General features: G+C 39.8%; 1 protein-coding gene across 5 annotated transcripts in view; it reads left to right on the forward strand.

Moving 5' to 3' along the window:
* Nucleotides 1-25,198, forward strand: part of DST (dystonin) — a 289,395-nt gene that overhangs the window by 85,563 nt on the left and 178,634 nt on the right. For 4 of the 5 annotated variants that reach the window (XM_054179939.1, XM_054179940.1, XM_054179941.1 and 1 more), the window contains 3 exons: nt 2,751-2,812; nt 20,466-20,555; nt 23,385-23,462. In XM_054179939.1, coding sequence (XP_054035914.1) covers nt 2,751-2,812; nt 20,466-20,555; nt 23,385-23,462 — 230 coding nt within the window. Of the gene's footprint in view, nt 1-2,750; nt 2,813-20,465; nt 20,556-21,092; nt 21,192-23,384; nt 23,463-25,198 lie in introns of all 5 variants that reach the window. The other variant, XM_054179938.1, reaches the window with a different exon arrangement.

The raw sequence follows: 25,198 nt of genomic DNA on the forward strand, positions 1-25,198 counted from the left end.
CTGGTGGAGCTCATGTGCTGCATGGGTCAGTAGCGCAGCTGGGCACTGGGTTGGCAGGGCTGCCTCTGGGAGTGAGCAGAGCTCTCTCTGCAGGAACTTCTCTCCAGACCTTTGCAGTGGGTTATATCTTAGTTTGGGAGTTTCTTTCCTAGTGAGCTATGTGTCTTCTGGTTACTTCATGTGGGGGAGGACTGTCTGGGGGGCTTTGCTTTGAGCTCTAGCATACTGAATACTACATGAATACATGTTGCACTGTGTTTTCTTCCTAGTGTGCCTCTGCTGTTCTGGAGAAATACTGATTTATTTTTTTTTTAAATGAAAAAATCACAGTTGTGGTGGGTTTTGTTGTTTGGCTGGGATTTTTTGTTGTTGGTGGTGTTGGTAGGTTTTGTTGGGTTTTCTTCCCCTTAGTTCTAGACGTTCTAATTTAGATGTTTTTCGCAACATGACAGATAACAGCTTTTCTTCTTGTTACACATTTGTGTACATCAGGTACAGAGTTTTCCTGCAGGTGTTTTATATACAAAAATAAAAGGAACAGTAAGTTTCTCTTCTTCTACGTATCTTGGCATTTAAATTGGAAAAAAAAAATTGAAAATAGATTTGAAATTAGTAGTGATTGTATATTCTGACGAGATACAAGGAAGAAGTGAGGTTTAAAACTCTTTTTTGGTTTTGTTTTTTTTCTTTTACTGCGGTCAAAGTAGCATTTCCCAAAGTGTAAACTTCTGTGATAGACAAAACTAGCTGAGGTTTCTTTAGGAGAAAAGACACATTGTTACACCGGCAGGCTGGAATACTGAATTTTGCAGCTGAGAAAACTTGTGTTCCTTTTAAAACAACTACCCATAATGAAACAGTTACAAGTGAAAGTATTGCTTCATTTCTTTTCTTTCTGAGAGTTTCTTGTTCTCTACTTGCACCAAATCAGAGCATCTGCTATATTTGTATCAATAACTGGTGTTGGAAATGCTGTCCTGCTTAGGTGAAAGCTATAGGGGAATGTATATCTAGCAAAAAGTTCTCTTTGTCAGCCAGGTCTTTTTGGGTTGTGTGGTTTGGGTTTTGTTTTGGATTTGTTTTTGTTTTGTTTTACTTTGTTTTCCCTTCAGTAGCACAGCTTTATTCTTTCGTTCATCTCTTACTCCTCTTTTTGGGCCCTCAACTAGCATAACAGGGTGTGAAGCTGTGAATCAGGGGAAAAAAAGCATAAGCCAGAAACTTGGAAGAACTTGAGTGGCATGGAAAAGGCATTTAGGGAACAGCAGATATTCTGTAGAGAGCTGAATGTACTTGTACACTACATATCCTACTTGAAGAACTCTTTTCCAAGGTGAACTGTGACTGCAGAAGCTGCAGGTGTGTTAAAAAAGGATTAAAAAAAAATTAACAAGTTAAAAACCATCTATGACTCGCAAAGATATGTATAAGCATGTAGAATGTCTGTGAGTCACATAAGGGAGGAGTACACATAGGCTTTGGTGGCTTTTCCTTGCCCTGTTTTTGCATTTGTTCCTGAATACTCATTTCTCACCACTGTTGGGAACAGCATAGGGTGCTCTGTTTGGCCCAGGATGGATGCTTTTATGATCTCCATTTACACCAGAGTCTTGAATGTCCATGAATATGGACCTTCTGTGAATTTTTTTGTGTAATTACTTTTGCTGGTTTTGACCATTCTGAAAACAGTGTTTTAAAATGTAAAATTCAGGATCTGTTTGAGTTGTCTAGTGGTGGCACTAGCTGTGGAAGGGGTATTGTTTTGCTATCTGAGCTCATTTCTCATTCTCAGCTGCAGTACAAATAACCTGAGTCAATGAACCAGCTGCAGTTTTGTTGTACAGGGTCTTAAGGGATCTTGCTATTTTAGGCTTGTACAGATGGTCCCAGTCCTAATGCACTGCGACTCCTTCTCTGGGGAGCTCCAGGACTGTGAATGGGGTCTGTGGCAGTTTTACTGGCTAGTGATCATACACAGGTTTCGGGAGGTAAATTGACTCTGCTGGAGTGAGTGTTGGTGTTTCTCTAATGTGACTTAGTAGAATACAATAGGTACTTCCATCCATAAGGGACGTGCTTTTGTTCCCCGAGCCTGCAGCTTTTATAGTTTCTTCTTAACGTTTTGTGGGCAGTACCACACTTAGGGAACAAACTGCTGGTAGTGGTTGGGTCTCCTGTCTGGGTTAGTGGACATCCCTGTTTATTTTGTAGAGGATTAAAGAAAAGACAGCCCTTGTTCTGACTGAAGCTGTAGCTCATCCATGCATGTTGGAACAAGGGTGATACTCCAGTCAAAAAGCATTGTGATTATAAAAAGTCAGCTTTCATATAGTAAGAGATCTTCTGTTGCTAAATACTTTCATAATTATTTGGATTTTAGACATCTTAAGTAGTATTTATAGCTCTTAAAAGTTTGCCTGGATATTTTTAGTACATTTTTGGGAACAGTTGACTTTTCCTAGGAATCTACTTTTATGTTAGTAGTGCTGCTGTGGTACCAGTGGGGTTCTTGCCCTGCAGGAGCTTACCTGCAACTTCTGCTCAGAACACTTTTTCATGACATGCTGTGATGTGCTGCAAAACCATTTGTGTGCTGTTGTTTTGATCAGCTATTTCAGAGCTTTTGCAGGCTATTCTGTTTTTAAACTTCACTAGAATGCTAACTTTATAAAGCTCTCCATAAAAAAAACATAGTCTTCTGCATGATTTGTTGAGCCATTAACCCTGTTCTTTTTATTTTTCCCCTCTAGATGAGAGAGACAAAGTACAAAAGAAGACCTTCACAAAATGGATTAATCAGCATCTCATGAAGGTCAGTTGATATTTGTGATGTCTGGATGACTGATTGCTACAGCAGTGATTGTGTCTTTTACTAAATGTTTGATTTCATGATAGAGCTGTGTTGCATATAATGAGGAAGATCTTAAATACTGAGATTTATGCATGTGCTTTGAAGAGTCGTAAGGGAGTTGAAATGCAGATGTTGAGTATCCCTAGGCAATCTATTTCAATACTTGAGTTTGAAATTAAAATGAATCAAAGTTTAAGGGACATGATTTCTTTCTACAAAGCTGAACTCTCTGCTGGCATTAGAGTGTCATGGATGTAGTACCACAGATAAGGAAAATTAAATATTTTTTTTTTTATGTAAGTACCATTTTGGGGAGAGAGAACTGACTTTGAGAAGGAGAGCTCTAGGTCATTGTGTGGTATCAGTATGCTGTTCATGGGTTAGAAATAGAGGCTTGAAAGTAATTTTTCAATATCTTTTTTTTTTTTTTTTGAGTAGCAGTGAACATTGCCTCAGGGACAGAGCACATCATTTTACCAACATGTACAACTTCGAGTCGACAGAGAACTAAAAGCTGTGAGTTCAGCTCCGCAGCGTGGCCCTTCACTTCTAAATTTAACCTGCTGCTTCAGTGGCAACTCTGGAGAAACAGATTGTATAATTACTTAATATATCTTGCTTTTATTTATTATTTTTTTTCCCCTCCAGAGGTTGAATTCATGTAAAAGTCACATTAAATAAAAATATATCTGCTGTCAGAATTGAACTTCAACTAATGAGTATAATGTTTAGACATTGCTGGAAAGATCTGCTTGTGTTCATACGTAGAGAGAAATACCTTATCTTTCTTTTTTTTTCTTCAGGGAGCAACCTAATTATCCCTCTGCTTCTTGTGTCTGCTTTTGTGGGTATTTGAGAAATGCTGGACACAGAAGCAGAACAGAATTTCTTCATGGATGTTAAAAATCCACTGGGTTTTTTTCCCCACAAATGTTTAAAAGACGCAGAATTATGAATCACATCAATTTGAAACCTGTATAGCTCTTGGAAATGGCGTGATGTAGGGACCCAACAAGGCCTGAATGTGAAGTTGATACAAATTCTATCTTTAGCAAGACACCCTTCTTCCAAAGTGTTCTTTGGGTCTTTCCAACCGTGAGTGAGCCATTAGGAATGGTCCTGACATCAGCCCCTGTGCAGCGCACAACCTTTCTGTGGGCAGAGTGAGTCTGGAGTCAGAGTGGCTTTTGATCGTACTTATCCCAATAGTTTCTCCTTTATGGATTTGCTAGATCCAAAGGAATCATGCTGTGTATAAACATCTGCTCCAAGGACCTCTACTATAAAGGCACCTCTCTGTAATCATGAAATACCTGAGTGGCCTCATATTCTTTCCAATGTCTTTCTAATTGCTAATGAAAAAAAAACAGGAGTGTGGAGATCTGCAGCTTTCCCTTTCTGGATTTTACCTCATATTTGTAACATAAGAAATGCATCAGTTGTGTAGTATTTCAGACAAATTAGATTTAGAGGAAAAAAGCATATAGGAAGATTGCCAGTACTCTTGTCAGCAAAATGTGGTCTTCAAATTAATCATCAGGCATTTCTTCTAATTGTGGGTGATTGTTGCCATGTTTGTAGAGACTACTAATTTTTTTACATATTAAAGATACATTTTAAAGATGCAGTTTTCATTTTCTGTGGGATGCAGAAAAGCTTATCTGAAGCTTTTTGGAGAGCAATCCTTTAACAAAAATTAAAAATGATGCCTGTTTTCACTGAAGAGCAGTGTTGCAATATTTTATTACTGTACACCATTACTTTACTTATAAGACATGCACAGTCGTTGTTACCATACTGTCAGCCTCTTTGGAGTAGCTTACAAAAGATTTAGGCCCTAAACCTGTGAGGAAGTTGGAGTACGGAGTTCACACTAAATCCTTTTGACTTTGTTGCCAAGGTCAGCGGTCTTAGGCCTTCATCTTCAAATAGTTCTCAGTATGAATGATTGCACAGGTAGATATAGATAGAAAGAAATACATGCCTGTATGTACCACTGGCCTTGATTTTCATCTCAGATTGCTTAGTTTAGAATTGAAGGGTTGCTAACTTACACAAGTATGGTTTGCTTGTAGCGCTTCCATTAACTTGGAACATGTGTGGCAACTCAAATTTATCTCTTGGAGGTACTCAGTTTGAAAGCATTTAGTGATACAGGTATCAAGTATCGGTTCTTACAGCTTTGTTTCTAGAACAGTGGCTTGCACAGAAATCAAAACCAGAGACCTTCAGTGCTCTCTGTTAAGACACAAGGACATATGTAGAAAATACTGTGTAATGGAGGGAGTGTAGAAAAAGTAGCACCATAAATGAGTGCATTTCTAGCTGAGTCACGAGACCTTGCCTGGTCATTGCATTAAGTTGAATTTACATCCTAGTTTTCAGTCACCTTGGATTCAAACAAAATTGCATGTAACTTCCACTTGACCATCCATTGCCAATAGCTTTTTGCAGGGAAAAAAAAAATATAAGAAAAGGGGACAGGAATCAGCTTATTTCAGGCATCCCTCCACTTTATTTCAAGCTGGTTATCCAGACTTCTCTGGTAGGTAGAGGAGAGAACATGCTCTTCTACATGTCTATACCTAAAGCCATCTACTATAGTGGGAGAGATGGATTGTGTCCTAGAAGTGGTTTTGCTCCACTGTCTGAAAAAGGAGGTCATTGTACTTCAGCTGTTACTGTGTAGGCTTCAACAAGAGCTGAAAAGATGAAGGTCATTTTGAGTAATTGGGAGAGATCCTTGAAAACACCAGGCAATGTGTGTGGACAGGACCTTGCTATGAGCATGGGGGTGGATTCCATTCTTCTTTCATATTTTTTCCACCTTACCTATTTTCTTTACTCTCTCTTTGCCCCATTTCTTTTCATTGTCATCTGTTTCTTTTTTGTTTGTTTTCTTTTATGCGCTTTTGTTTTGCTTTGTTTTGTTTTTCCTTTATGTCTCTATTTCTTTTTCTCTGCTGGTTTAGTTCTTTCCTTGCCCATTTTATTTAATCTTCTGTTCTGCAGTCTTTGGGAAAGCAACTAACTTTTATACCTTTACAGCAGATATTCAGAAGAGGTTTTTTTCCTCATTTGGTAGCATGATGCTTTTAAGGGTTACCATTATTTGTTGGGGGGTAGCACAGAAGCCTACTGTTACTCATCTAAATAAATCCTGTATTTATGGAATTTGCTGAGTAACCACAAAAGCCAAAATGGCTGAGAAGTATTTATCTGTCTGTTCTACATTGCCCATCTTTAGTCACATTCGATTCAAAGCATGTAGGTGTGTAGTATATCAAAATGCAGTGTATAAGTGCCTTATCAGCTCTGTTGACTAGTTAAGCATGTAATTGTGTACTTTGCTAAACTAGAAAGAGTCATTGCAGAAATATTTCCTGCCAATTATCTTGAGTTGCATACTTTTAGAGATAGGTACATAATGTGTTATTTGCAAGATTCAGCTGTTTGAGTTATCTTTGAATTCCACAGTTTAAGATCAAGTGGACTGTCATTACATCTTTTAAATTCCTGAAGTTTTACTTTTGAATTGATACTAGATTTTCCAAGGACTGGTAAGAGCTTTGCACTTGCTAAGCCTGATGTTTAATGTCTGATGGTGGGGCTCCAGTTTAAATGTTATCTTTTATTTCTTGTTGACATTTGGGCCGGAGAAGTAAGATACTGAACTTTAGACTGGCCTGCTGTTGTATGAGCTTCCAGGGAGAAACTTGGATGCCAGCATATCATGTCAGTGCAGTAGAAGTCTCCTGTTTAACTTCCCTAAACCTGTCTCCGAGGCCCATTGATCCAGCCTGTCCAGATCCCTTTGCAGAGCCTTTGTACCCTCAAGGAGATGAACACTCCCACCGAGTTTGGTGTTATCTGCACTAAAGGGCCTGAGAGCAAGAAGGTTTTTATAAGTAGTCGGATAAAAGGCTTTTACAACAACTGTTTCTAGGTCAATGTTCAAAATCCTGTACTGTGTTGCAGTGGTAGCACATAGGAGAGAGCACAGCTTTTTGTTGTGCAAGGACTGAATGAATAATTCAGAACAGAAACCTGAAGCAATTGATTCCTGTGTGTCCTTGAGGCAGTACATGGTTTATAAAGCCACTTAGGTCTATTTCTTTGTGAAACTTACAGGTATGCACTTAATGGGAGGAGAACCATTCCTCCTATGGCACGTGAAAACTGAAAGCTGTCACTTCACTGACACTAGTTATGATTTTTTAGATAGCAGTACTTGGCGGCGTATGCTTTTTAGCCACACAGTTCATATGTTAGAGTTCCCCACCTCATCTGCTTTTTAGCTCTACATTTGTATTTATTTTCAGGAATGAGGTGTTAGGCTAAGGGTAGTGGCTTTTTAAAAAAGTCTCAATTTAACATCTTTCATTTTTTAAAATGAACTTGGAAAAAGCATGCTTTGGATTTCTTTTCCTGAAAATGAGATGAAGATTTCTGCCTGTGCTAGTGCATCTGAATGACTCCACCTAGTTTATTCTAAATGTATTCCTCCTAGTTAATACTGATAGCTGCTGCAAACATTGCTGGGAGCAAATTCTGTCAAATTGCACTTCAACTCAGCATGTAGCTAGCTTTAGGCATTGGATGTAGCTGAAGTATCAGTATTTTGTCCTCAATTTTGTTTTTCAGCTGTTCCGTAAGACCAATTTTTTTCTTGGTAGACAGGAGAATATTTTAGTTTCTTTCCTAAAAGATTTGCTGTTCAGAACTATACTAAAAGGTCTTGAAGTCCTTTTTTCTTGATACGTGCTCTTTCTAAAAAATACAGAGAAGTAACTTTTGAAGAAGATGATTAGTTGATGGTGTAAAGAAGTGTTTGGTTTTGTTATTATCCCTGGAAATACACACAGTTTTAGTTTATTCATGCTACATTGCATACGGAGATGTCAAAAATCTTCCACATGGGGGTAAACCGCACAATATCTTCCATCTGCTTAGTATAATCCATAGCTGTTTCCAAAGCAGATCAGCAAGGAAACTCACAATGTTTTTGTTGTTACATCAAAGTTCAGGTGAAGGAGGAAGGTAACCAGATGGTGAAGAAGATTAAGAAGACCAGACATTGAACCTGAAAAAGGAGGAAATTGTACAGTTTTGTAGGCTGGTGATAGGCCCCATCACAAAATCTCTTTGCAAGAAAATAAATAAATAAATCCAAGTCATTAAAAACTGTGTCACATTTCAAGTTTATTTGATCCTATTGATTCCTGCAGACTTCATGACTAATTGGGAGCAGGAAAGAGAATAATTGAAACCAGCAAGTTAATTATGCATTAAATATCTGGTATTTTGAGTGCATCAATATTTTCATGGTGTGCAGTGCTACTGAAATGGTTGACTATGGTTTTGTGATCCTTTTTATTTTGGTGTTTGAGTTTCTTAAATTTTTTTCATATAGGTGCTCATGTGTGAAAGATTGAATATAGGGATAATTAAGTTTACCATGATATTGGTGTATGATGAAATAGAAGCACTTTTAGACAACTATACTAATATATAATTTATTCGCATTTTGTGGGTTCATTGTTTGCAGTTAGCTCACAACAGATTGTATTTAGTATTACTTATTCCCAGAATCACCAAGGTTGGAAGATTCCTTAGAGATCAGAATAAAAATAATTCTACTATTTGCTATTAAGTGTTAGCATTTTGATTAATTGTTAAATTATGCATGGAATTATGTTTTTTATCTATATGCTTTTGATGTATCTACATTTGATAATCATCTCTATATCAGTTTAGAAATACTCTGTCTTGGTCTTCCTATGGGGCCAGTGAAATTGTGACATGGACTCCTGAGAGTGTAGTATTTGTCCTATTATGTGGACCCCAGACAGTAAGCAACTTCCAATGTTTAGTCATAAACATGCTATAGACTCATAGAATCATTTAGGTTAGAAACTTTAAGATCATCAAGTCCTACTGTTAACATTACTTAATCCAACACTAAACCTTAATAGTTTGGGTTGGAACAGACCTTTAAAGGATGTCTAATCCAACTGCCCTGCAGTAAGCATGGTCAAGTTTCATTATACTTGGTTTTTCAGAGTCCTGTCCAACCTGGCCTGGAATGTGTCGAGGGATGAGACATCTACCATGTCTCTGGGCAACCTGTTTCGGTGTTTCACCACCCTCACTGTCAAAAATGCCCTTTTTCTCTCTAAAATACTACCCCATGTCCTATTGCAACAGGTGCTGCTAAAAAGATCATCCTCATTTTTTCATATAGACCCCCTTTAAGTATATAAAGGTGACAGTAAGGTGCACCTAAAGTTTTCTCTGAGCTAAAGAACCATTACTCTCTCAGCCTTTCTTCATAGAAGAGGTGTTCGTCTGTCTGACCATTTTTATGGCCCTCCCCTGGACCTACTTCAACAGGTCCATGTCTTTCCTATGCTGAGGACTCCAGAGCTGGATACAGATCTGGAGGAATTTCACCAGAGCAGTGAAAGTGTATTGGCTTTGGTCTGAGTTAGTGCACCCCTGTAAGTCTGAAACTCTGAAAGCCAGATTTATTGACTGAGTTCAATGTTATTAGCATTACATTTTCATACTTTAAACAATTCATTTGTGATAAGTTACATCTGCTGACATGTAATACAAGGGCTGAAAAGGAGAGGGCAAATGGGAAGCATGAAGAGTGAAGTGGTGGCACCGTGTAACTGAAATACCAGTGTTTCTTTGTCCACAGTAAGGTAGGACAGAAGGTTACTGTCCATCTGAGGCGTTGAAGTGGAACAAGGAAGTTGACAGAAGATTTGTGGTCAGTTACTAACATTGCAGACACAGGACTGTAGCAACAGAGAAAATCAATCATCCTTGTAACTGACAGGAAGAGCGGACGTGGAGGTCTGCATGTGAACAGGTACAAAGGTGTCCTCAGTAGCCTATGCAAGAAAGAGACATTTCTGTGGCGTAGCTGAGCTCATCCCCAAGCTGGTGTGAAAACTGGGTCAGGGCACACCTGCTGTTTTTCTGCCTGCTCAGGAGTTGGGGTGGCTGCCTCTGGTGTGGACAAGTTTTGTGAGAAAAGTGCCAGCCAGGATGACCTTCAGCCTGTCACGTTCAGAGTCGCTAGTAAAACTGCTGCTTTGGTTTAGATTGATTGGAAGGGATTGCTTCCAATTTTAAAAAGGGAAGGTAACTTAACAGCGAAGTGATTGCAAAATCCCAAGCTTACCTTTCAAATAAAAGACAGAAGTGAGAAGTAAAAAACATGAACAATGAACTTTTAAGCAACAGAACTGGGGAAAGCAATAGGTAGTCTCCTGGGGAAGTAATCCAGGAGAGGGAGGAATGCAGGAGGTCTGGCAGTCATTGAAGGCTCTTGTGTTGGAGGCACAAAGGCAGGCTGCAGAGAGGTATGAAAGATACAAGGCATCATATCCTAAAAGCAGCAGTATGATCTATATGTGTGAAATACAAACAAGCCATGCAAGAAGTGGGAATAAGGGCAGCAGGCCTAAAGATTTGCATAAAGGAGTTAGCAAAGCATAGTTCAGTAATAATGTCAGAATATGAAGACAGGAGAAATGTGGATGCGTTACCAGGGAAAAGGTGAGAAACAGTATTGAATGTGTAGAAAAGTCTGAATTTCTGCTGTCTACAAAATACTAATTTGACAAAACATGTTTTAATAAAATGAGAGTGAAATTCAGGTAAGGAAAGAGCAGATCAAAGAATACTCAGGTGCGCTTTTGGGTTGCACGAGTCAATAGTTAGGAACTAAATTAAGTGATTGAGATTTTATTGTTCTACTGAACAGTTCAGGGAGGGCAGGGAACTCCTAGGAGTCTGCAGTTACAGTAATCATAATGCCTCTCTCCCAAGCAGAAGAAAAGAATCCACACAGGGATATTTTCTTTCCCTGAGGAGACCATGTAACAACTGATCTTTGAAAGCAGATGGACAAAGGGGCAGCACGTATCTGTATTTTTTGGACATGCTACCACATGGAGGCTTATTAGCAGATTACCGTCACAAAACTTGAATGAAAGGATGCTGAATATAGTTTGCTTGGATAGTGCCATCAGTAACAGCTGTAGCTGTTAATTCCACCTAGCTTTGCGAGGCCACATGCATGAGTGGGGACCCATCTCATTTTCACCTAGAGATGGTACCCAAGCACCTGCTGATCTTGCTGTGCCACATCCTTAAGTGAGGATTTGAGTTCTGTCATTTCATCCTTGTGGCTGGTTTTCTAATGCTGCAGCTGTACCCTTCTAGACTTGGGGCTTTCATCAAGTTGTCTGCCACAAATATGGCCCTCACCCTGCCAGGATCTGTCATGTACACTGGACCGTGTGGGCTTGTGCACAGAGAGCTCCAGGAGCTATAGATGAGCTCCACACTCTGCCTGTAGGCCAGTATGGTGCTTAGGAGACAAGGAGACAGCTTGTAATTCTGCATTTTTGTAAACCCATGAATGTGCTTGTGGGAATGCCACTGTACTTGGCTGCACAATTCCTGGTCTTTGCTGCAACTAGAGGTTTGCAGCCATCTGTAATAAAGCTGCAGAAGATAAGTTTTTGTGGAAAATCAAGGACAGATTATGATAATTGAGTTTGTTTAGTCTGAAACAGAAGACTGATGTGATGACGTGTCCTCAGTATGTAAGAAGTGTTTACACAGTCTGGTGAAGAAGTGTTTTGCGAGGTCAGGCTCCAAGTGTGTGCATGGGGAAATGCAGGTTAGTTTACAAAAGATTTAATTAGAAAATTAGTAAGGAAAAACCACCCTCTTTGAAAAGCAAGTAAGTGTAATAAAACACTGAGTCATATGCAATACACTATAGAATTTCCTTTGTGTGAAGTATCAAGAATAAATTAGAGCAGTACCTCTGGCAGGTTTTAGCCAAACAGTCTGCTCCACTGCAGTGGGTCAGGTGAGGTGATCTTTTCAGTCCTTTTTAGCCTTTTGGGTGTATTATTCTGGGATAGCCTTCTAAGGCCCAGCCTTTCTGTGGCAAAAACAACATTCAGATTCGAGTTGTAGAGGTAATCATTGGCCAGTTATTTGCTAAAGCTTCTTCTTTCCTTTAAATCAGTGATTTCAACCTGCAGCAAACCTGCAGTTCCAGTGAGAATGCCCTCATTCAGTGGGCTACACTGTAAAGTGAAATTTAGTAAGGTTTGCATTGCATTCATTATTAACCTGTATCTATGTTTTTGTAGGTAAAATATTTTAGAAAGGGGACAGGATAAATGTCACAACTCAAACTTTAAGCAGTTTGCAAGCAGCATGTGAGTTATTAGTATTATGTGCCGAGACACTATCTCCTAACCACCAGAATATGTGATAGAGGTATAGACAGGCTTTTAAAATGTGGGTTGCTTTTTTTTTTTCCTGTTGTTGTTGGGGTTTGGTTTGTTTCGTCATTGTTGTCGTCTTAAGATTTATAGGCATTTTTGTGTAGTCTTGTACACAAAAGCAGTCGTACAAAGAGTACTGTATGGAGGGAAAATCATAAAAGTTTACTGGGGTGCAAAGCATGGAAGGAGATGGACATCCTGTGCATTAAAGTCACAGCTGATGCAAGAACTGTTATTGGACTGTGAATATGCATGGAGTTGCATGGGACCTTGCACAACATACCAAATGTTATCTGTCCCTCATGCACCCTGAGGACTATCTGCAGAATGAAGATTGCTTTGTTGAAATAAATACTAAAGCTGGATGGATAAGTTAGCACTCTAGGACTTTAAATTGTACCAATAATGGAGTAGGTTTATTTTATGTTAGCAGGTGCCTATTTCTACTGATGTTGTGCATCAGTGTAGTATGGGCTCCACTCAGATGGATTAAGTGATCCTATAATATGTAAAGTTACAAGCAGACTGCCAAGACTGTGCAAGAGTTTTAAAACAAAAAGGGTAGAGCTGTGATAATGTATAAGCAGAACAGGACATATAGATATTCTGAGTGACTGGACCAGTGTTGGTTGGCTAAAGAGAACCTTTTAGAAAGCCTATTAGTTCTAAAAGATTTGAAATAAGTGAGCTGGAATAGAGACAAGGTTGTTTTTTGTTTTGTTGTTGTTTTTTCCCTATAGGAGGCAGAAAATAAAGGGGTTTGTATTTAAGCATTTGATTAAACTTGTACAGTAACAATGTTTCAGATATCAGACAACTATTGAAATGCAAGAAAGGAGTCACTGATGATTTTTTCCTACTGTTTTATGCTCACATAAGCTTACACACTTGTTTGCATACTTGCTGACTGGGCATTAGGAGAATTGTGGAATGCATTTCATGAAATCCAGCATAGGAATACAAGGAGAGTAATACAAAGGCAAGGTTTATCAGTGGCCTGATTTTTACTTTTTAAATTGAGCAACAGCCTATTTATCTTAAAGCCATACAAAAGACTTTTTAGATGAAGTTAGTTTATTAAGAGACATGCAGGGACATCTGAAACAATTGAACACTGGTGGCAGACTGCAGAATAGAGTCTGCAAAGGCAATGGGTTAATTGGACAATCAAGTTGTCTGGAAGAGATGCAAAGGTTAATAAAAAACAATGGTTGTGACTGATCCAAGCTTAGACAGAAGGACAGGGCCTTAGAGGGGTGGAACACAGGAAGTGTGTTCAAATCACAGAGTTCTTGTGCTAACAGAATTTAGAGCACTGGCCAGATGAGAGAGTGAGGAATGAACCCAAAGGTGCAGCCAAAGATAAATCTTCAGTTAGGAAATACCTATTACAAGGAAAGATCATGTGTGTTAAACTTGCTTTGTGAGATACTTGATTAAAAATGACTTGGTAAAAGTATTTGAAATGGTATATGGACTTTAGGAAATGGAGTGGTATTAGCAATGTCTGCTGTTTGGGAAAATTAATATCCAAAGTCAAACAGCCAGAAAACTACCCCTGAGAATGAAACAAAGAACAATTTATTTCAGTGAAGTGCCTGAAGTGTTTCCTGCAGAGTGAATTATCAGACTGGTGAGTGAAAGAAAGAAGTGAAAGTGAGTTTCAGACCGCTGGACTTAAAACCGGACCAGGCACAGGCTTTCCTCATGTGCTATCTTGTTGCTAGCCGTGGCTGTGAAGTCTGCTGTTTGGCCAGAGTGAGCAAACTGGGGTGTCAGTGGTAGTGGGTGTCCAGCGCTGGAGTTTATTTGTGTGTGCAGAGGTGAGGTAACAGCACCATCTGCAGCCCAACATTCAGGCTGCCTGTGCTCTGCCCAAGTCAGGGTTTAGCCAGCGATTAAGTTCTGCCAGAACTCCTGTGCCTGCTTGTTTTGAAGAGACTGGGTGGAGTTTATTGCAGGATTCACTACAAAACAATGATTATGACGAGGGTGTGTATTTGCAGTTTGGAATTTTTTGCCCTAGAAATATCTCCTTACTTCAAAATGCAGAATTTTAAAGAACATGAGAGATTCCAGGGGTAGATGTCAATGTGCATGTAACTGCTTCAGGTCCCTGATCTCTTGGCATGACATCAGGTTGGCTGTGGACCACAACTGAGTGCCTTGCTGTGCCAATCAGCCTGTTGGGGTGGAAATTCCCCCAGGGAATGGTCCCGTGGTGCATCAAGCAGCACTCGTGTGCTTTACACTCTTGTCTTGAAGATGTTTGAAAAAGCAGCTTTGCTTGGCAGATCAGTTGTGGGAATATTTTGACAAATGTAATATTTTGACAGTTGTGTGATGCATGGTGGTTCTTAAAACCTGATCAAAATGTTAGTGTTTCTCGTAAATCATGCTGCATGTGTTGGTGGAGAAGACCTTTATTTTTGTACATAAATTTTTAAAAGAATCATCTCATAAAAACTATATCCTTTACTCATGGTGTAGGCTTATTTTTTTATCATGCAGTTAAAACTGCCACTACAATTCCTTAATTTTCAAAGGTTAAAGAACTAAAGCATGAATTTTCAAAACTTGCAGTAAACTGTTTCCTCATGAGTAGCACTTTTAATACTATTTGTCTTTTTTTAAAAGAAGATTAAGTGCGTTCTTAGGAAGCTGAAACATTAGGAAAATTCATAAGGATGTCAGGATCTCATGCAGTGGCCATAACAGTTTTTCAGTGGTCTGAATGCTGATGGCATTTTCTGTGGAACAGTGCAATTATAGGGGCTCTTAACTATCTGTGTCTATTATCTTGGAGAAAAGCGTTGTACTGTAGCTGAAGTGAATGGGAGTCTTAAGGGTTCTTTTTTCCATGGGCATTGATTCAGATTCTTAAAGAATAAATTTGAAGTTTATTGTGAAACTGGTGGTGGCCTTATGCCAGCTGTCATTTGGATTTATCAGTGACCTCACTGGTAATTAAGGCCTGACCCTTTTTTCCCAAACATACCCCTACAGTTCTAACTTTTGAGCCTTATCCCATTTTCCTTTTGAAAAGCGGTAACGCTTGATGTCTGTGCTGGGCATTTAATTAACTTTGCTTCCAGAAGCAAGAGCTGTAGTTGAAAAGACTTTCCCAGGCTATGTGGTCTGAAAAGCTTCTGTTGGATCTCTAATGCTTTAATTCTTGATAACACATTGATTTTATAAAGGCTTGTCCACTGAACTTCAGTTTTTTCAAAATAAACGTGATTCAGATTTGATTCTAATTTTTTGACTGCAAACTAAGAAAGTGTCTGGTTTGGTATGTTCTCTTAACAATCAGTTAAGTGTAATTATAACAGATAAAGAGAATCTCCATGTTTTCAGAAAGTCACTCAATTGCAGTGATCTGCTTTCTTTGCCTCATAAAACATGTATAGTTTTGCAAGAGTGTGAGCACAGAGCTCTGCCTCGTTTCCAAGCCCTGCCGCCAACAGGCTTGCCTCCCTCAGGAAGTTCCTGGTGGCCTTGCTACCACGGGAGTTACTTCTTATTATTCCTGCCTGATCTGATTATGTAACCTTTCCTGCCCCCTTTGCCTTGGCTTTAGATTACGCAGCACATTAGTGTATGTTTCTGCTCCTTCCTACCCTGTTTCAGTCAAGAAGGCAGTCCCTTGCATTTTAGGTGCTGGTCTGGCACAAACTGCATATACTGGGTGTGCATCCACCGTATAAAGAGAGAGGGTCGCAGCCCTATTTTCCTGCTACATTTACTTCTGAATAATTAAAAGAGTCTGATTCTTCTGTGTTTTCATAGAATCATCATAGAATCACCAAATGGTTTGGGTTGAAAGGAACCTTCAAAGTTCATCTAGTGCAACCTCCCTACAGTGAGCAGGAGTATCTTAAACTAGAGCCCCATCCAACCTGACCTGGATTGTTTCCAGGGATGAAGCATCTACCACCTCTCTGGGCAGCCTGGGCCAGTGCTTCACCACTCTCATAGTTAAAATACTAACTTCTTGTATCTAGTCTAAAGATACTATATTTTCATTTAACACCATTACTGCATGTCCTATTGTAACAGGCCCTCCTAAAAGGCAGAGGTGTGACAGTATAGAGAGCACAGCCTTCCTACTTGTCCTTGGTATAGGGTCAGCTGCAGCCGAGCCCCACACGGCTGCTCACACAACTGATCCTCCCTACACCCTCTCCCAGGTAGGATTGGAAGGGGATGTTTGGAGCACAATGCAGAACCCCATGGGTTGAGATAACTAGAGCTTAATAGAACAATACAAAGAACAAAGGAACAACAGAGAAAAATAATAATACTAACAAAGCATTATATAAAGGGAGTGATACAAAAATGCTGATGGCTCACACACTGCTTGCTGAATGCCTGAAACCCTTCGGCCTTCCCCTTACGTAGTGTTGTATGGTGAAATAATACCCCATTAGCTGGTTCAGCTGGCTGTCCTGGCTGTGGCTCCTCCCAGTTTCTTGTGAAGAAAATTAACCCTATTTTGCCAAACCAGCACATGGCTCTACTCCAGCCTGTGCCTCTTCTGTTCATCCATTTGAAGACCAAGCTGGTTTTGCTTGCAGAAGCAGAAGGAGCAGTCCTTTCTCTTTCACTTGTACAAGCATAAGGAACCTGTGGTTTTATTTGAGCAAATTACAGATTTTCCAGTATCTACACAGCACAATCAATAAAAGGGTAAGAAATGGACTTTCTGTGGAAAATGGCTTGTTCTTTGCTGTGACCTATGGCAAAAATAATGATCACTATGTATAGAGTCAGTTCCTTAAGTGTGGATGTACAGGACTTTCTGAGGCGTGTAAGTGCCTTCAGAATAGACATCTATGAAGGACTGGCCAGCAGAACTTAGGAAAACTTTAGCCCTTCTTTAGAAGCAAGCAGAGACCAAACAGCATGACTCCTAAACATAAACCAGCCTATATAGGTGTGTGCCCAGGCAGCTGAATCATACCTTCCTTCTCTGTCAGTGGGAACAAGAACCAGGCAGATTGAAGGCAGTGGGGACAGGTGTGCTGGGACATCAGCCCACAGAGGAGGAAGCCAAGCCTGGTGGGCCAAGGTCTTTTAATGGTAAAAGGAGAATAGTCCATGAGGTTGGAACTGATACCAATTTGATTGTAAGGACAACCAGCTGAACACCATAATAAAGTTATACAAGTTATGTGAGGTGTTAGATTGATAGCTTTCAGAGGCTGCAGCCATCTTCATGGTTTTCATTTGTCAAGTGCCTGGAGTCTGGGGGCAAGACCACAGCTCTGTGACTGCTACAGTTTTAAAAGTTTTTCTGTCACTAGCGCTAGTGCACATTCTCCAAGGCACTAGACTACAAAACTTAAGCTTACTGGGAAACATGAAAATATCTCATGCTGGTATCAAGGGAGATAGAAATTTCCTTACCACAAACATCATAGTATACATGCCAAAAGATGAAGATCAGAAGATGAGTCACTTCTGAAACAGTGCCTTAAATTCTTGCTGTCTCCTTTTGACACATGAAGCCATTTTGCTCATGTTTAAGTTTTGTCAGATGCCCCTTAGCCACTTGCTATCTCCCACGTCTTCCTTAAAGAATCTTTTCTCATGCCCAAATAATCCAATCTGCCACACTCACGTGGGCATATTGCAAAATGGTGCCTGAGGCAGGATGTAAGCTACTTTGCATGTGGACCTTGCAAAATGTGGGGCTGATAATTCTGTGATTTTTATGGAAAAGCCATAAAGAAATGTTACGCAGTTGAGCTCAGCAGATGATGCAGATCCATCCATGGGCCCCCATCTGTATCTAGTACTTGTGGTATTAGGCATTCTGAAGGAGGCTGAATGTAGCAGCAAAACAGTAGTGATGCAGTAATGCAAGCTTTTGCTCTTATGTCAGTGTCTCTTCTCTTGGAAGCATAAGATGCCTTTTAAAGGGAAGTTGTCTGCTGCTTTGGGTGGACATGCCTGCTGTACACCAGTTGCCCAGATGCATCTTTCTAGGTGCGTATCTGCTACTCGAGGTATTCCTCATTATGCGGTCCTGTACCAGCATACCAAAGTAGTATGTCCTAAGTAATCAATCTTCTCAACAGTTGTCAGCCAATGATAGAACTATGACGTCTGTCCAAGAGTACTGCTTGTTTTCCTGTTCCGTCAGCTCTATGCCACTTAGTTCATAGACAGTATGAGTTATCTCTGAAGCATCTGTGATTTCTAGAGAGATAAACTGGGGAAGATAGTTGTCTCTAATACTTTGGAAACCTCAGAGTGTAAGAGACAAACAGATGGTCAGCAACTGTGTGTTGTGAAAGACAGACCAGCAGGATAACAAAATTATTCTGCATCTAATGCAAAACAAAGGCAGACAGAAATGGTAGCATTTTCTCTTTCTTCTTTTAATTCAGGTATCAGCACATTCAGCAACTCCCATGAGTTGTGGTGTCTGTCCGAAAACTTAGGGCTTTTGGCTGTCTCTTTCCTTGCTACATCTGCTCCCTCACTTATGGTTGGCCTGGCAGGGTCTGTTAATTCTCAGCTGGATTTAGTTGAATGAGGTCAGCTGGCAAGGGTTGGCATTCTATTAGAGGGCACCACAGGAGGGGATCGGTTGGGTTGGTGGTAGAGTGTTGCAGAGCATTAAAATGTCTGCCACAGGCACAGCTGGTGGAAAGGCTGTCCAAAAGGATATAATATTTCCCTTTATTATAAATGATATGGCAATATTAATCAAAATATTAATAACCTTTATTAATGTGAAAATTGCCAAACGTATCAAAAGGTTTGATGTATGGTTAGAATATATTTACAAGGGGATGTACAGTATTTGGGCAACTATAACAATTTAACTATTTTATGCAAACCAGGAGGAATATAACAGAAAGAGAATACCCCGGGAGCGAAATGGTGCTTGACCACACAGGGGAGAGACTCAACAAGAACTGTTATGCTGAAAGGCAGTTAATTAATTACTCACAACTAGTTGTACCCAGGTAGGGAGTGCTGCTGCGGTGTATTAGAGGCTTTGGGGTGCTCTCATGCACCAGGCACAGCAGGTTGCCGGCAGGAATGCCACGCCATTGTCGATGGCTGGTCTGGCTTCAGCAGATGGCAGGTTGTTAATGACGCTTCTTGCGACCGGCACTTGCTTTGTCCTGGGTGAATTGAGGCACGGCAAAATCCTGATCACAAGGGAGAGGAGGCTTGGCTCCAACTCCTAAGCTCATGGCCTGTCTCATGGCTTGCAGTGTGTGTGCTTGTGGCTTTATCCTAGGCACTGGACCGGGCAACTCGAGGCTGTGCAACTCAAGGTGGTTTCAAGCCAGCCACAGTTTAAGCACGCAAGGCTTGAGCAAGGCAAAGGCAACTAGAAATCAGCCTGTACATAAATCTTGCCCTAGATTGATTGGACCAATAGGGCATGAAACCAGCACATAGTTACCCAATGGGAAAGGGTTCTGCCAGGCAGTGGCCAGAACACATGCCCTTACCAAAGATGCAGGGTTGTTTACTAGACATGCATGGTCCTGTCCTCTTTGTTCTTCTTCCCATGTCACCCTGGCTTTCTGCAGGAAGGAGAGGGGAGAGCAGGACCATGTCTAGACACCTTAGTGTCTGTCTGGGTTTGTGCTGGGGCCATTTGGCCCTATGATGACAAAGGATTGTGCTTGTCCTTGGATTCGCTAAGTTGACATAATGTTGTATTTCTTTGACAAGGTGTATAAGGTGGATATGTGAACCATTGGGAAAACTCACTAAGTACAGGGAAATGTGAGGTAGGTAGAAAACATGATGGTAGGTTTGGATTAGTAATGACTTTAAGGGCAGACAGTGTGGTGTTAACTTTTGGCCTGACTCCAGTGAACATGAATGCTGAGGATAAAATATGCATCATGTGTTTTGGTTTTTCACAAATCTTTGGATCTAGCTGGTGTTGGCTGCTAGTGGTCATTATTTAGGCTCAGAGTAGGTGGGTATCAGGTGTTGTTTAAATTGTCAGATACTGATTGTTTCAAGGCTATATGTGTTCATTACCTGTAAGTTCATACTATTTTTATTCTCCTTTCCTGTAAAATGAAATACAGTGTGATGGAACTGTGTGAGTGCAGACATAGGAGTGAATTTTGGCTGTAAAATTAATTTGGGTTTGCAGGTTTGTAATTTGGGTGAGTAGATTTGGACAGCCATGCTGAGGTACCTCTGAGGTTTATCAGTATCTTAAAAGATTTGTGTTAATATGAGTGTGAATCCTCAGGTATAAATGGGCATCTTATGTTCAATTTTTGCATTTGTCTGTGCAGGTTCGAAAGCATGTGAATGACCTGTACGAAGACCTAAGAGATGGACACAACTTGATCTCGCTCTTAGAAGTCCTTTCTGGAGACACGTTGGTAAGCTTTTTGATGAGAACACAGTGGTTCCAGTTTGTGATACTGGCATTGGCTCTGTTGGTTATTGTTTTGCATATTGAGTGCTGGAGGTTTCCTTGATATTTTCCGCAGTGTGTGACTCAATACCAAAGACACAAGTTGTATTTCTGCTGGTACAATATTCTGCTGTGAATTCTGTGGGGGAGTGCAATCTGTTCTCTTCATTTCTTGTGGTCAGTGAGACTTCCTTTCAGAGTAGGATAATGTGCTGTTCTTTCTATTCTTCCCTCTTCTTTACAATTTTTTTTTTGTTTTTAACAAGTGTTGGATGCTTAATACCCCTTTGCGCTAATGGGAGTAACTTACAAACAGCAAGGATAAAATGTCCCTGAAATTGTCTAACACACTCCTCAGGTGTCATTTCCTTTCTTTGTGAGCATTACTTCCCTTGCTTGGTATTTGTTCTCTTCATTATGTTCTTCTTTTCATGCTCTTCTTTTCATTTGTGGTCTGTCTTGTGTTTTTGCTGTCCTGTCTCCTGCCTGTTATATTCATTAGCCAAGAGAGCGAGATTTTTTGAAGACCTTACGGTTGGTGAGTTCAACAGAAGCATGCGCAAATGAACAGCATGAGGATGTGGAGGATGAGGATAAGGGGGTAGGTGTCGACCCCCATAACTCTACTAATGTAGTGTTTGAAGTGTGGTGTCTGCTAATGTAAATTCTTAGCTCGGTGTGCTGCAGTAGTGTGCTGTAGAGAGGATGGAAGAATTCACATTGGTAAACCAGGATATGTGTGTTTATGACAGAGGTATGAGACAGTCCAATTTTTACTCAGCCTCTTTGAAAACGGCTAAAACACAAACGTTGAAGATTTCTGTTTGTTTTCTTTTGTTAAACTGTACAAAACTGTGGGACAAATATGAATCAGACAGCATCATCAAGATGCTATAGAAGAATCTTTTAAAATGATAAATGGGGAAATAATCATCATTCCATTAAACAAAGACTTTTTTCTTGAGAACAGTATTGCCCATGTAGAAGTATTTTAGACAAAAAGGCCGTCCTTAGTGAAGTCTACGGCAAAAAAAAAATCAATCTGCATTAATTAGGAGCACAGCTGTACCCATGGTGCATTTGGCGTAATATTGGATAATGTTTTGAAATGAGGTAATTCAGACACACAGATCTATTTGTTAGAATTTATCAAATTTGGTAGTTATTTTTATCAAAGCAGAAGTGGCAACTCTGTCTAGTGGCTACTAAGTGTGTGGATTGTTTCAGGGTTTATCTTTCTCCCAACAAATGCTGAATTATGGTTCCGCTGTATTTTAACCTTCCAGAATGGAAATACCTGCTTATGAAGTGTAAAATGCTGAGTGCTTGTTAGTTCGAGTGAGCTGTTTCATGCCTTTGTAGACCTTGCATTAATAGCGTTTGCCAAAGCAAATTGCTGTCCTAGGGCCTGAGTGTCGCCTTGGCTCCCCGTGTGTTGTGCTGCAGTTGTGATTTCAGTGGAATTGGTGTGCTTTTTTTTTTTCTGGGGCATAACATACCTCAAACTGCTGCATTTTAGCTTTACATTAAAAAAAAAACATATTTCCTCTCTGAGATCCTATATTGATGTGGAAAACCAAGTTCCAGGTGTGCAGTTCTTTGTTCCATCTGGGGAAGCTACTCAGTAGCAAGGGCTTCAAGGATTGATCCTGGGCTGTTGGATGAAAAACAAGAGGCTTAATTGAAGGATCTTTAATGGGAATTTAAATTCTTTGTGTTTTACTTTATGCTTCTTATTCAGCTCCATTTTCCCATGTTTCCTTTTGGCAAGCATCTGATACTCCACGGGGGGAAAAAAACCACCAGGCAGTTGAGGAAGCTTGGGCTGGTATCTGTGTGTTTTGCAGTGACTGAGAAAATACTCATATTCATGTCTGATTCCTAGCCATTATAGTTTATTGCTGTGAAAGTTTTTGAAAAATCTGAAATAAAGAAGAAGAATAGAAGGATTTGGAGATGATGATATAAATTTAACAGCTTTCCCTTTGCTGATCTGTGACAGCTAAGTAAAGTATGCTTTTCTTCTGTCTGATTCTTCTTCTTGGTGATTTTACACTAACTGCATGCAGTTTTGCCATGTTTCCATTGACACTCCACTTGTGCTTATTTTACAGCATTTCCTTGCTAGTTTTGACTTTGCCTTGAGAAGAGTGACTTGCTGGATTATTTTTTCTTTTCATTTTACAATGTTCTACCCAAGTCAAGAATTTAAACTTGCACTCAGGGCTGTGTATGTTGTCTTATTATGTTTGGAGGAAGGTATTGTCTTCATTAGATGCTTTAAATCAATATGTATTGATAGCATAATGATTATGCAGTTGTGCTCTAAATAAACAACATGAAATCATGAAGTTTCATACAGAGGTAACCTTTTCCATCACAGTTTACAAAACAACAACATAAAGGTCCATGACATTACTTACATTTCGCTTTGCTTAATATACTATACACCTTTTATAACAATGTATTGCAGTTTATTTTCTGTAGGTAGATTCATGCAGGCCCTTTTTAAGCCCTCTTGGCTTTAGTAGTGCTCTGCAGGGAAACGGTTGTCAGCCCGCATGGATCAAAGTTGCTGTTTGGGATCACTGATCTCTCTTGCCATGCACTGTGCTAAAAAATTTCTGCTACGTTTAAAAGAAACCCGTAACTGTTAAAGCACACTTTTCCACCAAAGGTATTAGATTCATTAAAACTGTAGTTCTTCAAATGTTCTACATGGAATCTTTCTTATCAGAGTGTTTGTTCTTTTGTTTGACAAGAAAATCTCACAGATCTTGTTTTCACCTTTTAGCCTCGAGAAAAAGGTCGGATGCGTTTCCACAGACTGCAGAATGTTCAGATTGCACTTGACTATTTGAAAAAGCGCCAGGTATGGTGAATATTGTAATTAAAAACATTAATTAAAGTGTTGTCCCCTGCAGATCATAAATAAAGAATACATAATCCTTGGTCTTTCATGTGTGCTGTAGAACAGCTGCTGTTGTAGGCTTGGCTTGCATGTTTGACATGATTAGTAGAGACGTGTCAAAGGTGACTTCATTCCACCCTTCTCTGAGCGATAGCATCAAAACACTCCATATGGTATATGATGTTAAAGAGGAGAAAATTACGGGTAAAATTCTCAGGAATTGCCTTTAGAAACTGTTTTTCCTGCTGCCTAGGCACTAGCTGGCATGTAGTTCACAACCTAATTTTTAGTGCAAAATGCAGATGCAAATAAATCAGAACATTTTGTAAGAGCTCCTTGTTGTGGGAAAACTTTCTCAGTCCCTGATCCTGATGAAAGCAAAACTGATGCCCTATAAAGAGAGCAGAGTTGCTTGGGCTGTGGAAGATTCAGGCTTAATTTCATGTGTGTGTCCTTTAAGCCAAGCACTCAAAGCCCACATTGCTGGGCAGTTTTCCACTGCTGTGAGTTTCTTTCTGCTTTGAATTTCTTTTAAACACTGACAGGATTCTTGATTCTTGCTTCTCCCTTTGTAAACTGGCAATGTTAAAGAATGTCCAGAACATACATGGAAGGAAAAACTCTACCTCCCTGCCAATCCACCTCCAAATGAATTGACACTGGAAACTTGCATCTGATGGGTTGATATTTGTAAAATATTTTTTTAAATATTATTTGCTACTTAAAAGGTTTGAAAAAATATGATGTAGCAAACCATAGAGAGATACTTCAGTTAAAAACTGAGATGTCTTTGTACATTGAGTGAAATTGCAAACTGTCTTTTGGATCGCTGAGTGATGCATGTGCCCAGAGAGCTCAGTCCTGCTTCACTGAGTTCAAAGCACCTTTCCTGTTAACTGTAATGAGCCTTTGAATGAAGACACTACAAAGTAAACAAAAGGCTGCTTGAAATGACAGTGACAGTGGCATTGCTATGCAGTGAGAGCTCTGGACTTGTGTGGCACCATGCCTTATTTTATGCATTACAGAGCATGTGCATTAAAACACAGAAGTTGTAGCATCAGGTCATCCCCAGGTTTATGAATGTGCGTGTGTTGGTGGGAACCACGAGTCTCCATCATCTAGCTGTTGATTTTGGTCTGAGGATTTCGTGCTCTCTGCAGCCTCACAGTTTCATGAAGATGGCAGTACTCTGCTGTACAAAGTGCTTGTAAGGCTTTGGTCTTGGCAATTTGCCATTAGGGCTTGTAACTGATTAAAGTTTCAGCCCCTTGTTAAGGTGTTTCTAAATCATATTTTGGAGGTAACTTGCTCAGGTTGGCTGTATAACCTCTAAGTACAGTGCTTATTGTGATTGCCAGGCAGAGAGTGCTGACATGAGAAAAAAACAAAGGAAAAAACCCCAAAGATAAGGCATATTTAATTATCTTGTGGAGTTGCCAAGCAAAAACAGTTTTTATAACGTGGTGGGATGAAAACATTTGGATTTGTTTATAATTGCTTTTTAAATTACAGAATACACTCTCTTCTGGAGACTAAATGTTTTTGGTTTGGGGATTGTCTGTTTTTTCACTAATAGTTAAGATTATGTCTGCAGATCAAGAGAGGGATGTGCCTTTGCTTGTTCAGTGTTGATAACAGGGTATATGTAAAAAAGCACGTGCATGTAACTTTACTAACATAAGCGCAAAATACCT

This window comes from Dryobates pubescens, chromosome 3, assembly GCF_014839835.1.
Source record: "Dryobates pubescens isolate bDryPub1 chromosome 3, bDryPub1.pri, whole genome shotgun sequence".
Classification (NCBI taxonomy): domain Eukaryota; kingdom Metazoa; phylum Chordata; class Aves; order Piciformes; family Picidae; genus Dryobates; species Dryobates pubescens.